The sequence below is a fragment of the Auxenochlorella protothecoides genome (assembly GCF_000733215.1).
Source record: "Auxenochlorella protothecoides strain 0710 unplaced genomic scaffold scaffold2, whole genome shotgun sequence".
Taxonomy (NCBI): Eukaryota; Viridiplantae; Chlorophyta; class Trebouxiophyceae; order Chlorellales; family Chlorellaceae; genus Auxenochlorella; species Auxenochlorella protothecoides.
Genome location: NW_011934268.1, coordinates 497,573 through 507,232, shown reverse-complemented (window position 1 = coordinate 507,232; position 9,660 = coordinate 497,573). Strand labels below are relative to the sequence as shown.

Here is a 9,660-nt window from a genome sequence, read left to right as displayed (position 1 = left end):
GTCAAAGTAGATGTATGAGCCCTTCTCCCAGTCGTCGCCAGGCTGGCCCCCCGCTGTGGGCTCTGCATAACGCTGCGGTGCCGCAAGGGTGGAAATGCACTACTCAGTATTCCGTCAGGACGCTCAGTCACCCGCTATGGAGGCCGAACCATCTGCTCTCCGCATTGTACTGTCTGTCATCCCTGGGCCACCCTTTCGAGCACATACTATCTCGTACCTGAAACCAGACTCCCTGCCACATGTGGTATCGCCAGTCCTGACGATACAGCTCCTGTGCAGCAAGCAGCTGAGCCCTGGTCCCGGGAAGGTGGTGGAAAGCAAAGAAGAGCGTTTCAGCGTCCAAGAGCTTGTACAGTTCCCGAGGATATTTCCACAGTGTGGGCTGCAAAGGGAGGGAAGAGAACTCGGGACTTGGAGTAATGATGTAGGCCCTTGACTCCCATGAACATGTCATTTGAAGGTGGCATATTTGGGCCAGAGCTGTTCTGGAGAATGGCAAAGGCTTTGCGGGCCTTGCACCGCTGTCAGCTGCACTATCTCCAGGAGTAAAACCCCCTTGGGAGAGGAACAACCAGTGGAGCCCCCCCCCGGACCAACCAGGAGGCACCTGAATGGCGTGTAGCTGTGGATCAGATGACAGGCCAGCATCCCTTGGTGTATTATCACTGCACCGCTCAGAATCCTGTGAGTGAGACATGTGCGGTCGTAGAGGTCCTTCAATCACAAGCTGCCCTGGATCTGTTGTTGATGAAGACGGGCAGTGTATCATGGCTCCTCCCATAGCGGCCAGCCATCGAGAACAGGGAGTGCACCATCCCCCTCCCTATTCCTGAAGAGCACATCCACCCTCTGTTGAGCCTCCCCTCACATCGGCCAGCGGGCTCTCGGCCTGAGAGCAGAGGAGATCTGCCTTGTCGGCCAGGGACACCGGTCCAAGAAGGGGTGGCTCGGAAGCCAGGGCAGACGCAGCGGCCAGGGGTGCAGGCTGCTCCTGAAGCCCGGCTCCAGGCTTCTTGGGAGAGCTTTCAGCTTCAAGCCTCTCCTGGAGCACTCTGTGCAGCCTGTGAAAACCTGCCTTATCCAGCATGTTCAGGAATGCTCCTGCCTGCGCCTGCCTGCTTCTTGGAGGTGTAGACCCTGCCTCCAACGCAAACACCGAGCCAAAAGGAGACTGTCTGGCCGTGGGTCTCAGGACGGACAGGATCTGAGAGAATCTGTGAGGCCATTCAGTATGGCCCAGGTCACGCTAGTTGGCATGAGCAAGCGGGGCTGAGTAAAAGTGCATGCTCCAGGATCAGTGAGCACAGCACCCACTAACCAAACAGGTCCTGAAACCACCCTCCTTTGCTCCATGGGCGGAAACTAGCCGACACACGTCTCATCTGCGAGGTTTGACACTGTATTGGACGCACTGATGCTCCTCAGGTAGGACTCCAGCTTCCCTTGGGTGCCATGCAGCTCCTCTGCCTGCGACATGGAGTGCTCAGCAGTGAGTCTCAATAGGACGGCCTCCTGGTGAATGAGCCAGTGGCTCTTGGAATGCTTGGAAGACCCAAACCTCTGGAAGATGTGTACAAGCTGGACCACAGTCTCTGTACTTGCACCCACACCAGACAAGTTGACGAGGCATGCAGACGTGCCTGGCCTCACGGTGCTCTTTCCCACCGTCATCCATGCTCACCATCAGCCTCCCCTTGTCCATGAGAGGGATAACCTGCTCTGCAAACTGTAGATGGGATTTGTGACGATTTCCAGTGTCCTCCAAAAATTGCAATGCTGGCCCGCATGTCGCTTGGAAATGGTGATCCTTCAATAAGCATTCCATCTCCTTCTCCACACTTTTGATCTGTGAGGGGGTGGGCTCGTGCCGCTTCTATTGTGCTTAAACTGGCAGGTTGACATGTTGGTCCACCTCCCATGCACCAGGTTGGCAGTGTAGTAGCCTCCATTGTGACACACCTCAGCCTTGAGTCGATCTTCTGCGTCCTTGAACCAGCTGCGAATTGAGCTGTGAACTTGCTCGGGAGGATGCTCCCTCTTCACCACCATGCCATCGGCATAGTGCAGATCTACTAGAGCCTTCAGACGCGTCTGTATCTCCGTCCGCACTCGACGCACTTGTATCGCTCTGCCCATGTGCAGTCCGTGATCCCTGATACAGTGGGAACCCACTCGATTCACCTACGAATATCGGCGCTGCCGAGGTAACAATGTGCGAGAGTCCCAAACCCTTTGCCACCCACCCACCAAGAGGTGAGAAGGCCGAAACCTTGGACGAGCTTGTCCAGCTCGATCCCTGCGCTCGCCCTCGCCGTGTCTTTCTGCGCATCGGTCTCCAGTTGGCGCACCTGCCATGAGGAGTGAGCCAAGGGGGGACCAGTACTCAGCGGCACCATGTACAGGGCAGAGAGAACATGTGGGACTCGAACAGCCTCTCACGTCATTTATATGCCTTTCGAAGTTGATTAGACTCAATTTGACATCTTTCAAGACAAGATCGACTGAATCATAGTGAGCAGCAAGTGCGCCTTTTCGTTTATTGGCCTTCTTCTTTCCCATGTACCGCTAGCTCTGAAAAGTTAAATGAATGTTCTGAAATTAAAGCACAAAAAGGTTGTGAACTCCTTTCGCGGGCACATCACGGTATTTACAGAAGGCGACATGAGTTCCGTGTTCATGACGCTCGGCCGAACTTTCTACCGCGGAGTGCAAAATGCGCTCGACAGCCTACCTCGGAGATATGCAGAGCAGAACTCAGAGAACTGCGATATTGAATTGACCACTACCATATTTTGCTCCAGAGTCCAGAGATGCCGTGGGTAAGGCCCTTCCAGACGGAGCTCTGACGCCGCATTCCTGTCTGCGTGTCGGGGTGCACTTTTCGAATTCCGTGGTGTCCTGAGGGCTTGCCCTGCGGCCCGGAGCCAGCGATAACCCCATGTCGCAAGGCTCCACGGGATCGGGGCACCCTCCCCGACCCCCCTACCTGCCTGCCTTCCGCTCGGCCCCCGCCTCGAGACAGACCAGCCGGGCCTCCTCGCCCCGCAGCACCTACAGCCAGGCGCTGGCCTGCCACAAGGGTGAGCGCCGTAAGATATGGAGACAAGAATGCATGTAGGGAACTGATTGTGCCTTGACCTACGTTTACATTCGACAGTGGCCCTTCCTCCCATCAACCTCCCTCCATGCCGCCCATGCAGCCGCCCCCCGCGCCTTCAAGCCCGATGCCAGCCCCAGGCCGGGGCTTTCCACCGGCGATGCCGTGGCCCTGCAGTGTGACGACGGCGACAGGTTTTTCCGCGTGCACGCAGCCTCTACGAGCGTCGGCGAGGCGCTGGGCCAGGGTCCCGCCCTGCTCCGGCCCTGTGGCCGCTGCGGCCCCGCCGACGCCCACACCCACCTGGAGGTGGTCCTGTCCGGCGAGTGGCTGGGCCTGCGCTCCGCCGCGGCAGGGGACAGGTTCTTGCAGGCCCGCAAGCACGGCGCCGCACGCCTCGCCTTCCACAGCGCCAATCTGGGGACCTGGGAGCAGTGGCAGCTGGGTCCTGGGGCGGCCGAGGCGCTGGCCCAGCCCTGGGAGACGTCCCAGCCCCTGGTTCTGCAGCACCGCCGCCTGCCCCAGGTCCAGCTGCATGTGACCCTGGTGCGGGTGGGGACCTTTTTGCCGCTGAGCGTGGGGGGCAGCACCACCCCCCGGTCGCTGGCGCCCGTGCCGGAGGCCGGAATGGCTGGGCTGGAGAGGGAGAAACTGCGCCGCATCTCCGACGTCGTCGTGCAGGTAGCGCAGGGTTGGATTAGATCCTCGGGCCCGGGTGGCCAAGTGGAGTCAGGCAGGGAAAGGATGCGAATGACGAGTGTGTGGCTGTGTGTGTCTGCTTAAGAGGGTTCTTGTGTGTGGGGGCGGTGGTTTACCGTGCGCAGCAAGGGTCAAGATGAAGCGGACAGTGCTGGCTTTCCCTTGCACACAGAAAGCGGGTGACACAGCAGAGTCGCTCCTCAAAGTCTGCCGCCTTGCCTATCCTGCGCGCCCCACCAAGCATGCTCGCTCACCCTTTCCCCACCCACAGGAATGGTTTGCCTATGTCGACCGCGAGAAGGCTCTGAGGAGCGAGGCCGAGGGCAGGCTCGCCGACCTGACGCAGACAACCGCCCACCTCCGCGCCTGGGCAGTGGAAAAGGTGACTTTGTTTCGTCAAACTGCTCGCGGGGATACTTTGTCAGAGTCCCCTCTGCTGAAGAACACCCCTTCCATGCCCGTCCGCCCACATGAAAACATATATCGCACCACCTTCACCCTATCCCCTGCCGATCCCTGCCCAGGTGGAGTCGCTGCGCAGCCAGGTGGAGCTGGATGTGGCCGAGCTCCTGGAGGCCGTGCGGGCCCGGTCCCGGGAGCTGGCAGGGAGCCAGGCCGCCGTCGAGGCCACGCGCGGCGCTGCGCTGGCCGCGCTGGCGGCACGCCGGCGGCGCGACGCTTGCGCCGCAGCCTTTGCCGCCTGGAGGGCCGCCACCGCGGCCGAGAACCGACGGCGGGCCTGGGAGGCAGCCGCGGCGAGGCGCCGCGTCGCGCGGCTCATGGGTCTGGCCGTCGACGCGTGGCGGCTGGCCTGCGAGGACGCGGCGCACACCAAGCAGGTTTTGCTGGAGGATGGCGGGGCTGGTTGCTGGCGCCAAAGGGCAGGCCGCGTGTGGAGCTGGCTTAGACAAGCCGTTGATCCTGGAATTGATCTTCTCTGTCTCCCCATGCACATGCATCTCCAATACCTCCCTCGCTCCCCCCCCCCTCGCCCTCCAGCTGCTGAGGAGAGCCGTGGAGAAGCTGTCGGCCATGCGCCTGCGCCAGGCCTTCCGCGCCTGGGCGGGTGCCGTGGAGCTGCGGCGGGAGCAGCAGGCCCTCTTACGTCGCGCTGTAGCGCAGTCGGTGGTGAGCAGCATCGGCCCGGAGCCCGTGAATTTATGGGCCCAGCTGTATGCCGTTCCCTGTTCGTTACCGATTGCATCCCGGTGGGGCTGTGGATTGCCATGGTGTCAGCGGTGGCAGGTGTGACCTTACAGGTCCCTTTTGTGAATCAACAACCCTTTTCATCTCGCCCCCCACAGGCTCGTCGCCAGGCCGCGGCCTTCTCAAGCTGGCGGGCATGGGTGGAGGAGCGCCAGGAGGCGGCGGCGAAACTGGAGCACGTGCGCCGCTCCGTTGACGCAGGCGCGCTGCGCCAGGCTTTCCACGCCTGGCGCGGCCTGGCGCCCGAGCGAGAGGCCGGCCTGGAGGCGCTGCGGGCACGCACGGCGGCGACGCGGCGCGCAGATTCGCTGCGCGCGTGCATCGCGGCCTGGCGCGGCTTCGCGGAGGCGGCGCGGCGCGACGCCGCCGCCGCGGCCCGTGCCGGCCAGCTCATCGCTCTGTCACGCGCGCGGCGGGCCCTGGGCGCCTGGCGCCGTTGCGTCGCCGACTCCGCGAGCCTGGAGGTCGAGGCGGCGGCCCATGCCGCGCGAAGCCGCGCCCAGCTGGCACTGCGAGCCTGGAGGGCCGAGACCCAGCAGGCCGCCACCAGGCGCTCCCGCCTCGTCCAGTGAGTGGAGGGTGGGCATGCGTTGGCGGTGGCATTCATGAGCGAGAGAGGGGCTTAGGCTGCGATTGTGGCAGGGGGACGTGGCGTGGCGCCGGTCCTGGTGCTGCAAGACGGCTGCCTTGACTCCCTGTGCCTGCAGTGCTCTGGATGACGTAGGCATGGACACCGCTGGCATGGAGCTGAATCGCAGGGCATGCGTCGCATCCCCGACTCCATTGGCACACCATCGCACCTTTCCCATCCCCCCCCCCCCCCCGAACCTTTTGAGTGACCTGGACCCCCCCCATTCTTTCCTTCCCCCTCCTACCCAGGTTGGTGGAAGGCAGGGCCCGCGCGCTGCAGCACGCGGCGCTGGCCGCCTGGCGCGACCACACCAAGGGCCTGAGGCTCGCCTGCGCCACGGTGGCGCGCTGCCTGGAGGGCAGGGCCGCCAGCCTGCAGGCCGCCGCGTTGGGCGAGTGGCGCGAGGCCGCCGCGCGCGCCGCCGCGCTGCGCCGCAGGGGCGACGGCGCATGCGAGCGACGCGCGCGCAGGAGCCAGGCGGCCTGCCTCGCGGTCTGGAGGGAGTGGATGGTCGGGAGGCGGCGCGAGCGGGCGCTGATGGCCCTGGCCCTGGCCCGCGCCGATCGGCAGAGGTGTGTTCTGGTGGAGCTGTTTGTGTGCGGGGGGTGTGTGGTCGGGGAGGAGGGGAGACCCAACTCGGATTCGGGCGAGGGGTAATCCAGGTCGCAGACTGCCAGGGATTCAGGTGGGAATTCGGTGGACGAGGGCAGAGGAATGTGGGGACCTCCGAGACTGCACCTGCCTGAGCAGTATGTCGATCTTGCTGGGGGTCCCGGGCGTGCAAGGTGCGGAACCAAGGAACGCGCACGCTAGACCCGCCACCTTCTTCACACACCCGCCTCCTGGTGACCCGATGCCGCCTCGCCCCGCCCCCCCGGCAGGGCGCACGGGGTGCTGCAGGCGCTCGCCAGCAACGCGGAGGCGGCACGGTCGGAGCGGGCGATGGCCCGCCAGGCCGATCGCTTCGGGCGCCGTGTCCTGGTCGGCAAGGCGCTGGGCGCCTGGCTGGGCGCCCGCGACGCCAGGGCCGCGCTGGCAGCCACCCTGGCCCGCGTCGGGCTACGGCGGCAGGTGAGCTGCGCTGCCTGGACGCACGGCCGTGACGTGCCCATCGCCGTGTGCACCTGAGCTGCGGCACCACGTCGGCGAACGAGCCTGCAGGCACTCCTCCAACCCCCTCGCCACCCCCACACGCCCCAGGCGGTGCTCGAGTCCGAGGTGCTGGCGGCGTGGCGCGGCTGGGTGGGCGAGGTGCGGGCCGAGCGAGGCACCGTGGCCCTGGTGCAGGCCTGGCAGCGCCGACGGCGCGCGGCGCTGGTCTGGCAGGCCTGGCGCGAGGCCCATGCCGCGGGCCGACTGGCGGAGGTGCACTGAGGATGAGGGGCGGGGAGGAGCAAGTTTGATCGGGTGTCGGACACGGGGAGCCGTGAGGGCATCATGCGAGCCTGGTGGGCCGACCCTTGGGGGGTGCCGTGTTTCCTCCTCCTGGCACCTCCCCGTAAGATCTTTGGACATCCGACACCCGTCCAGCCGCAACCCCTCCATCACACCTGCAGGATCGGGCAGAGGCCCTGGCCGCCCAGGTGAGAGCCAACACTGCGCGTGAGGCGCTGCTCGGCTGGCACGCCTGGGTGGCGGCGCAGCGCGCGCAACGCGCCAAGATGATGCAGGCCGTCATGCGCGTGTCCGACCTGCGCTTATGCTGGGCCTTTGGGAAGTGGCGTGCGCGCGCCGCCGAGAAGGGACTGGAGCAGGAGCGCCTGCAGCGCGCCAAAAGGTGAGGGGCGCGATTGAGTGGGGTGGAGAGGGGAAGGGGGTCGTGCGAGGAGTGGAATCAGTTGAGTACGTGAGTACTCGAGAAGAAATGCTGCGACCGAGGTGGGACACCCGTCGCCGGTGCCAGAAGCTCAGCTGTACGTCGTCCAGTGGGGTCTTGAGGCCGCCAGGCCGGCCGCGCACATACCCTCACTGGCTACTTCCTAGTCGCCAGCGTCATCCGGCATGACCCACCCTCCCCATCGCACACCCGTCACTTCCAGGTGCCTGCACCGCCAGCAGTGCGCCAGGGTGCTGGGCGCCTGGCGCGGCGCCGCCGACCGAGCGGTCCGCCAGCGCCTTGGCGTGGCGGAGATGGTGGAGGGCGCCCGCCGGCGCAGCCTCGCAGCCATCCTGGACGGCTGGCGTCAGGTCAAATCTGAGCGCGCGGCGCGTCTCGCAGCAGCTCGGCGTGGCGCGGAGAGTCTGAGTGCTCGCCGTAGAGCAACAAACCTGCGCGCCGCGCTCTGCGCCTGGCGGCTGCACGCCGGCGAGGCGGCCTCCACGCGCCGCGCGGTGACGGCGGCGGCCGACGCCGGCGCGCGCGCGCTGCGGCGCTCGGCGCTGGCCGTCTGGGCGCACGCGGCGGCGGCCCGGCGCTCCGCCCGCGAGCGTGCGCTGCGCACCTGCGTCGAGCGGCGGTGCGTAATGCTGTGCGCGGGTGCGCTGGCCACCTGGAGGCGCCACACGGCCGCCGCGGCGCGCAGCCGCGCGGTGCTGGCGCACGTCGTGGAGCGGCGCGCGCTGGCGCTGCAACGCGGCGCTCTGGGCGCGTGGCTCGGCGCCACGCGCGCGCGGCGGGAGCGCCGCACCGCGCTCTCGCGCTTCGAGGCGCGGTGGCGCCTGCACCGCGTCGCCGCGGCCTGGGACGCGTGGCGCGGGAACCTGGCCGAGGCGGCCGAGGCGCGCGACCGCCTGCGGCGCTGCCTCCTGCAGAAGCAGACCGCCTTCCGCCTCTTCCGCACCTGGTACTGGGACGCGTTCGACGACGACCTGCAGGACACGCTGCGCACGATCTTCGAGCTCACGGAGGGGTCCATCGCCGACCCACTGCCCTCCCGCCCCGCCTCGCCGGACGCTGGGCGTGGAGTCGGTGGCGTGGGGAGGCGGGCCACTGGAGCAGAGGCAGGCTCGCCGCCGCACGCCGCCGCGCCGGGCCTGGTGGGCATGCCCCTGGCGCAGCAGCGCCGGCTCACCGCCAGCGTCACGCGCTCGCTGGCCGCAGCGGGGCTGGCCGGCGCTTCGCCCGGCCGCGGAGCCAGCCCCCTGCCGGACATCCGCGCGCGCATCGACGCCGCTGCGGCTGCGGGCGTGGCCTCCGCGGCGCGCGCCTGGCCGGGGCGCGGCATCGCGGCGGCCCGGCCCGCTGGTGAGGAGACTGCTGGCGACCAGCAGGGCGCCCGGGAGGGGCCTACGTCAAAGAATGAGCTGCAGTCCTGGGTCGAGGAAGGCCCGGAGGGCGCCATCCGCGCCGGCTGGCGTTCAGGGGAGGCGGCGCCCACGCCCCCGCTCCCCGTGCGCGGAGCCTACGCCGGCCCAGCCCCGGGGAGCTGGGACCCGATACCAGCGCGCAGTACAGCAGCGGCACTGAGCGCCGCGCCCACGCCGCAGCCGGGGCCCATGCCTCGTGACAGCGCGGCGCGACGCGCGCTGGCGCTGGCGCGCACGCCCCTGTCCGCCGCGACCCCGGGGGGCCGCTGGGACGGCGGCCCCAACGAGCGCGGCGCCTCGCTCTCACGCCAGCTGGCCGAGGCGATGGAGGGCGAGGGCGCCGGCGGACGCACGCCGCTGTCGGCCGCCAAGACGCCGCCGGGGGGCTACGCAGGGGCGGGGCACGGCAAGGAGAATGCGGCGCTCGGATACTCGCCCGCCTGGTACCAGGTGCAGTGCTTGGGGGATGGGAAGAGGAGCTCTCGGAGGGGGGTGTCGGTGCTCACAGGCGGTGCTGCCGCGATTGCATATTCAGGCATGGAGGGCATGACGTGTTTTTCAGCAGCAAGGTCATCGCGAGAGTGCATCACACCTGTCTTCTTGCCAGAATCTCCCCCACCCCCCCCACCCTCCCCTTTTGTGACCATCTTGGCAGAGCATGTCGCCGTCGCAGCAGTACACGGCCGACTACCTTGCCGCAGCCGCCACACCCTCCCCCCCGCGGGCGCAGGACTCGGGCGGCCGCGGGGCCCAGGGTGCCACCCCCCCCCTTGCACAACCC

The 9,660-nt window shown here is 67.0% G+C and overlaps 2 protein-coding genes across 2 annotated transcripts in view; one reads left to right on the top strand and one right to left on the bottom strand.

The window, feature by feature from the left end:
• Positions 1-450: 450 nt before the first annotated feature.
• F751_2241 (hypothetical protein) lies at positions 451-870 on the bottom strand (the record flags this gene model as incomplete). Its single annotated transcript, XM_011401290.1, has 2 exons — positions 451-682; positions 869-870. Coding segments are annotated over 2 exons (234 nt in total).
• Positions 871-2,938: 2,068 nt separating this feature from the next.
• F751_2240 (hypothetical protein) overlaps positions 2,939-9,660 on the top strand; it is a gene marked incomplete at both ends in the record, with an annotated part of 7,734 nt that continues 1,012 nt past the window's right edge. Inside the window, 14 exons of the mRNA XM_011401289.1 lie at positions 2,939-3,080; positions 3,201-3,778; positions 4,068-4,178; positions 4,321-4,635; positions 4,796-4,924; positions 5,101-5,181; positions 5,392-5,570; positions 5,882-6,019; positions 6,104-6,205; positions 6,515-6,704; positions 6,834-6,998; positions 7,190-7,410; positions 7,673-7,820; positions 8,343-9,329. Of these exons, the coding sequence (XP_011399591.1) occupies positions 2,939-3,080; positions 3,201-3,778; positions 4,068-4,178; positions 4,321-4,635; positions 4,796-4,924; positions 5,101-5,181; positions 5,392-5,570; positions 5,882-6,019; positions 6,104-6,205; positions 6,515-6,704; positions 6,834-6,998; positions 7,190-7,410; positions 7,673-7,820; positions 8,343-9,329 (3,486 nt within the window). The remainder of the gene's footprint in view (positions 3,081-3,200; positions 3,779-4,067; positions 4,179-4,320; positions 4,636-4,795; positions 4,925-5,100; positions 5,182-5,391; positions 5,571-5,881; positions 6,020-6,103; positions 6,206-6,514; positions 6,705-6,833; positions 6,999-7,189; positions 7,411-7,672; positions 7,821-8,342; positions 9,330-9,660) is intronic.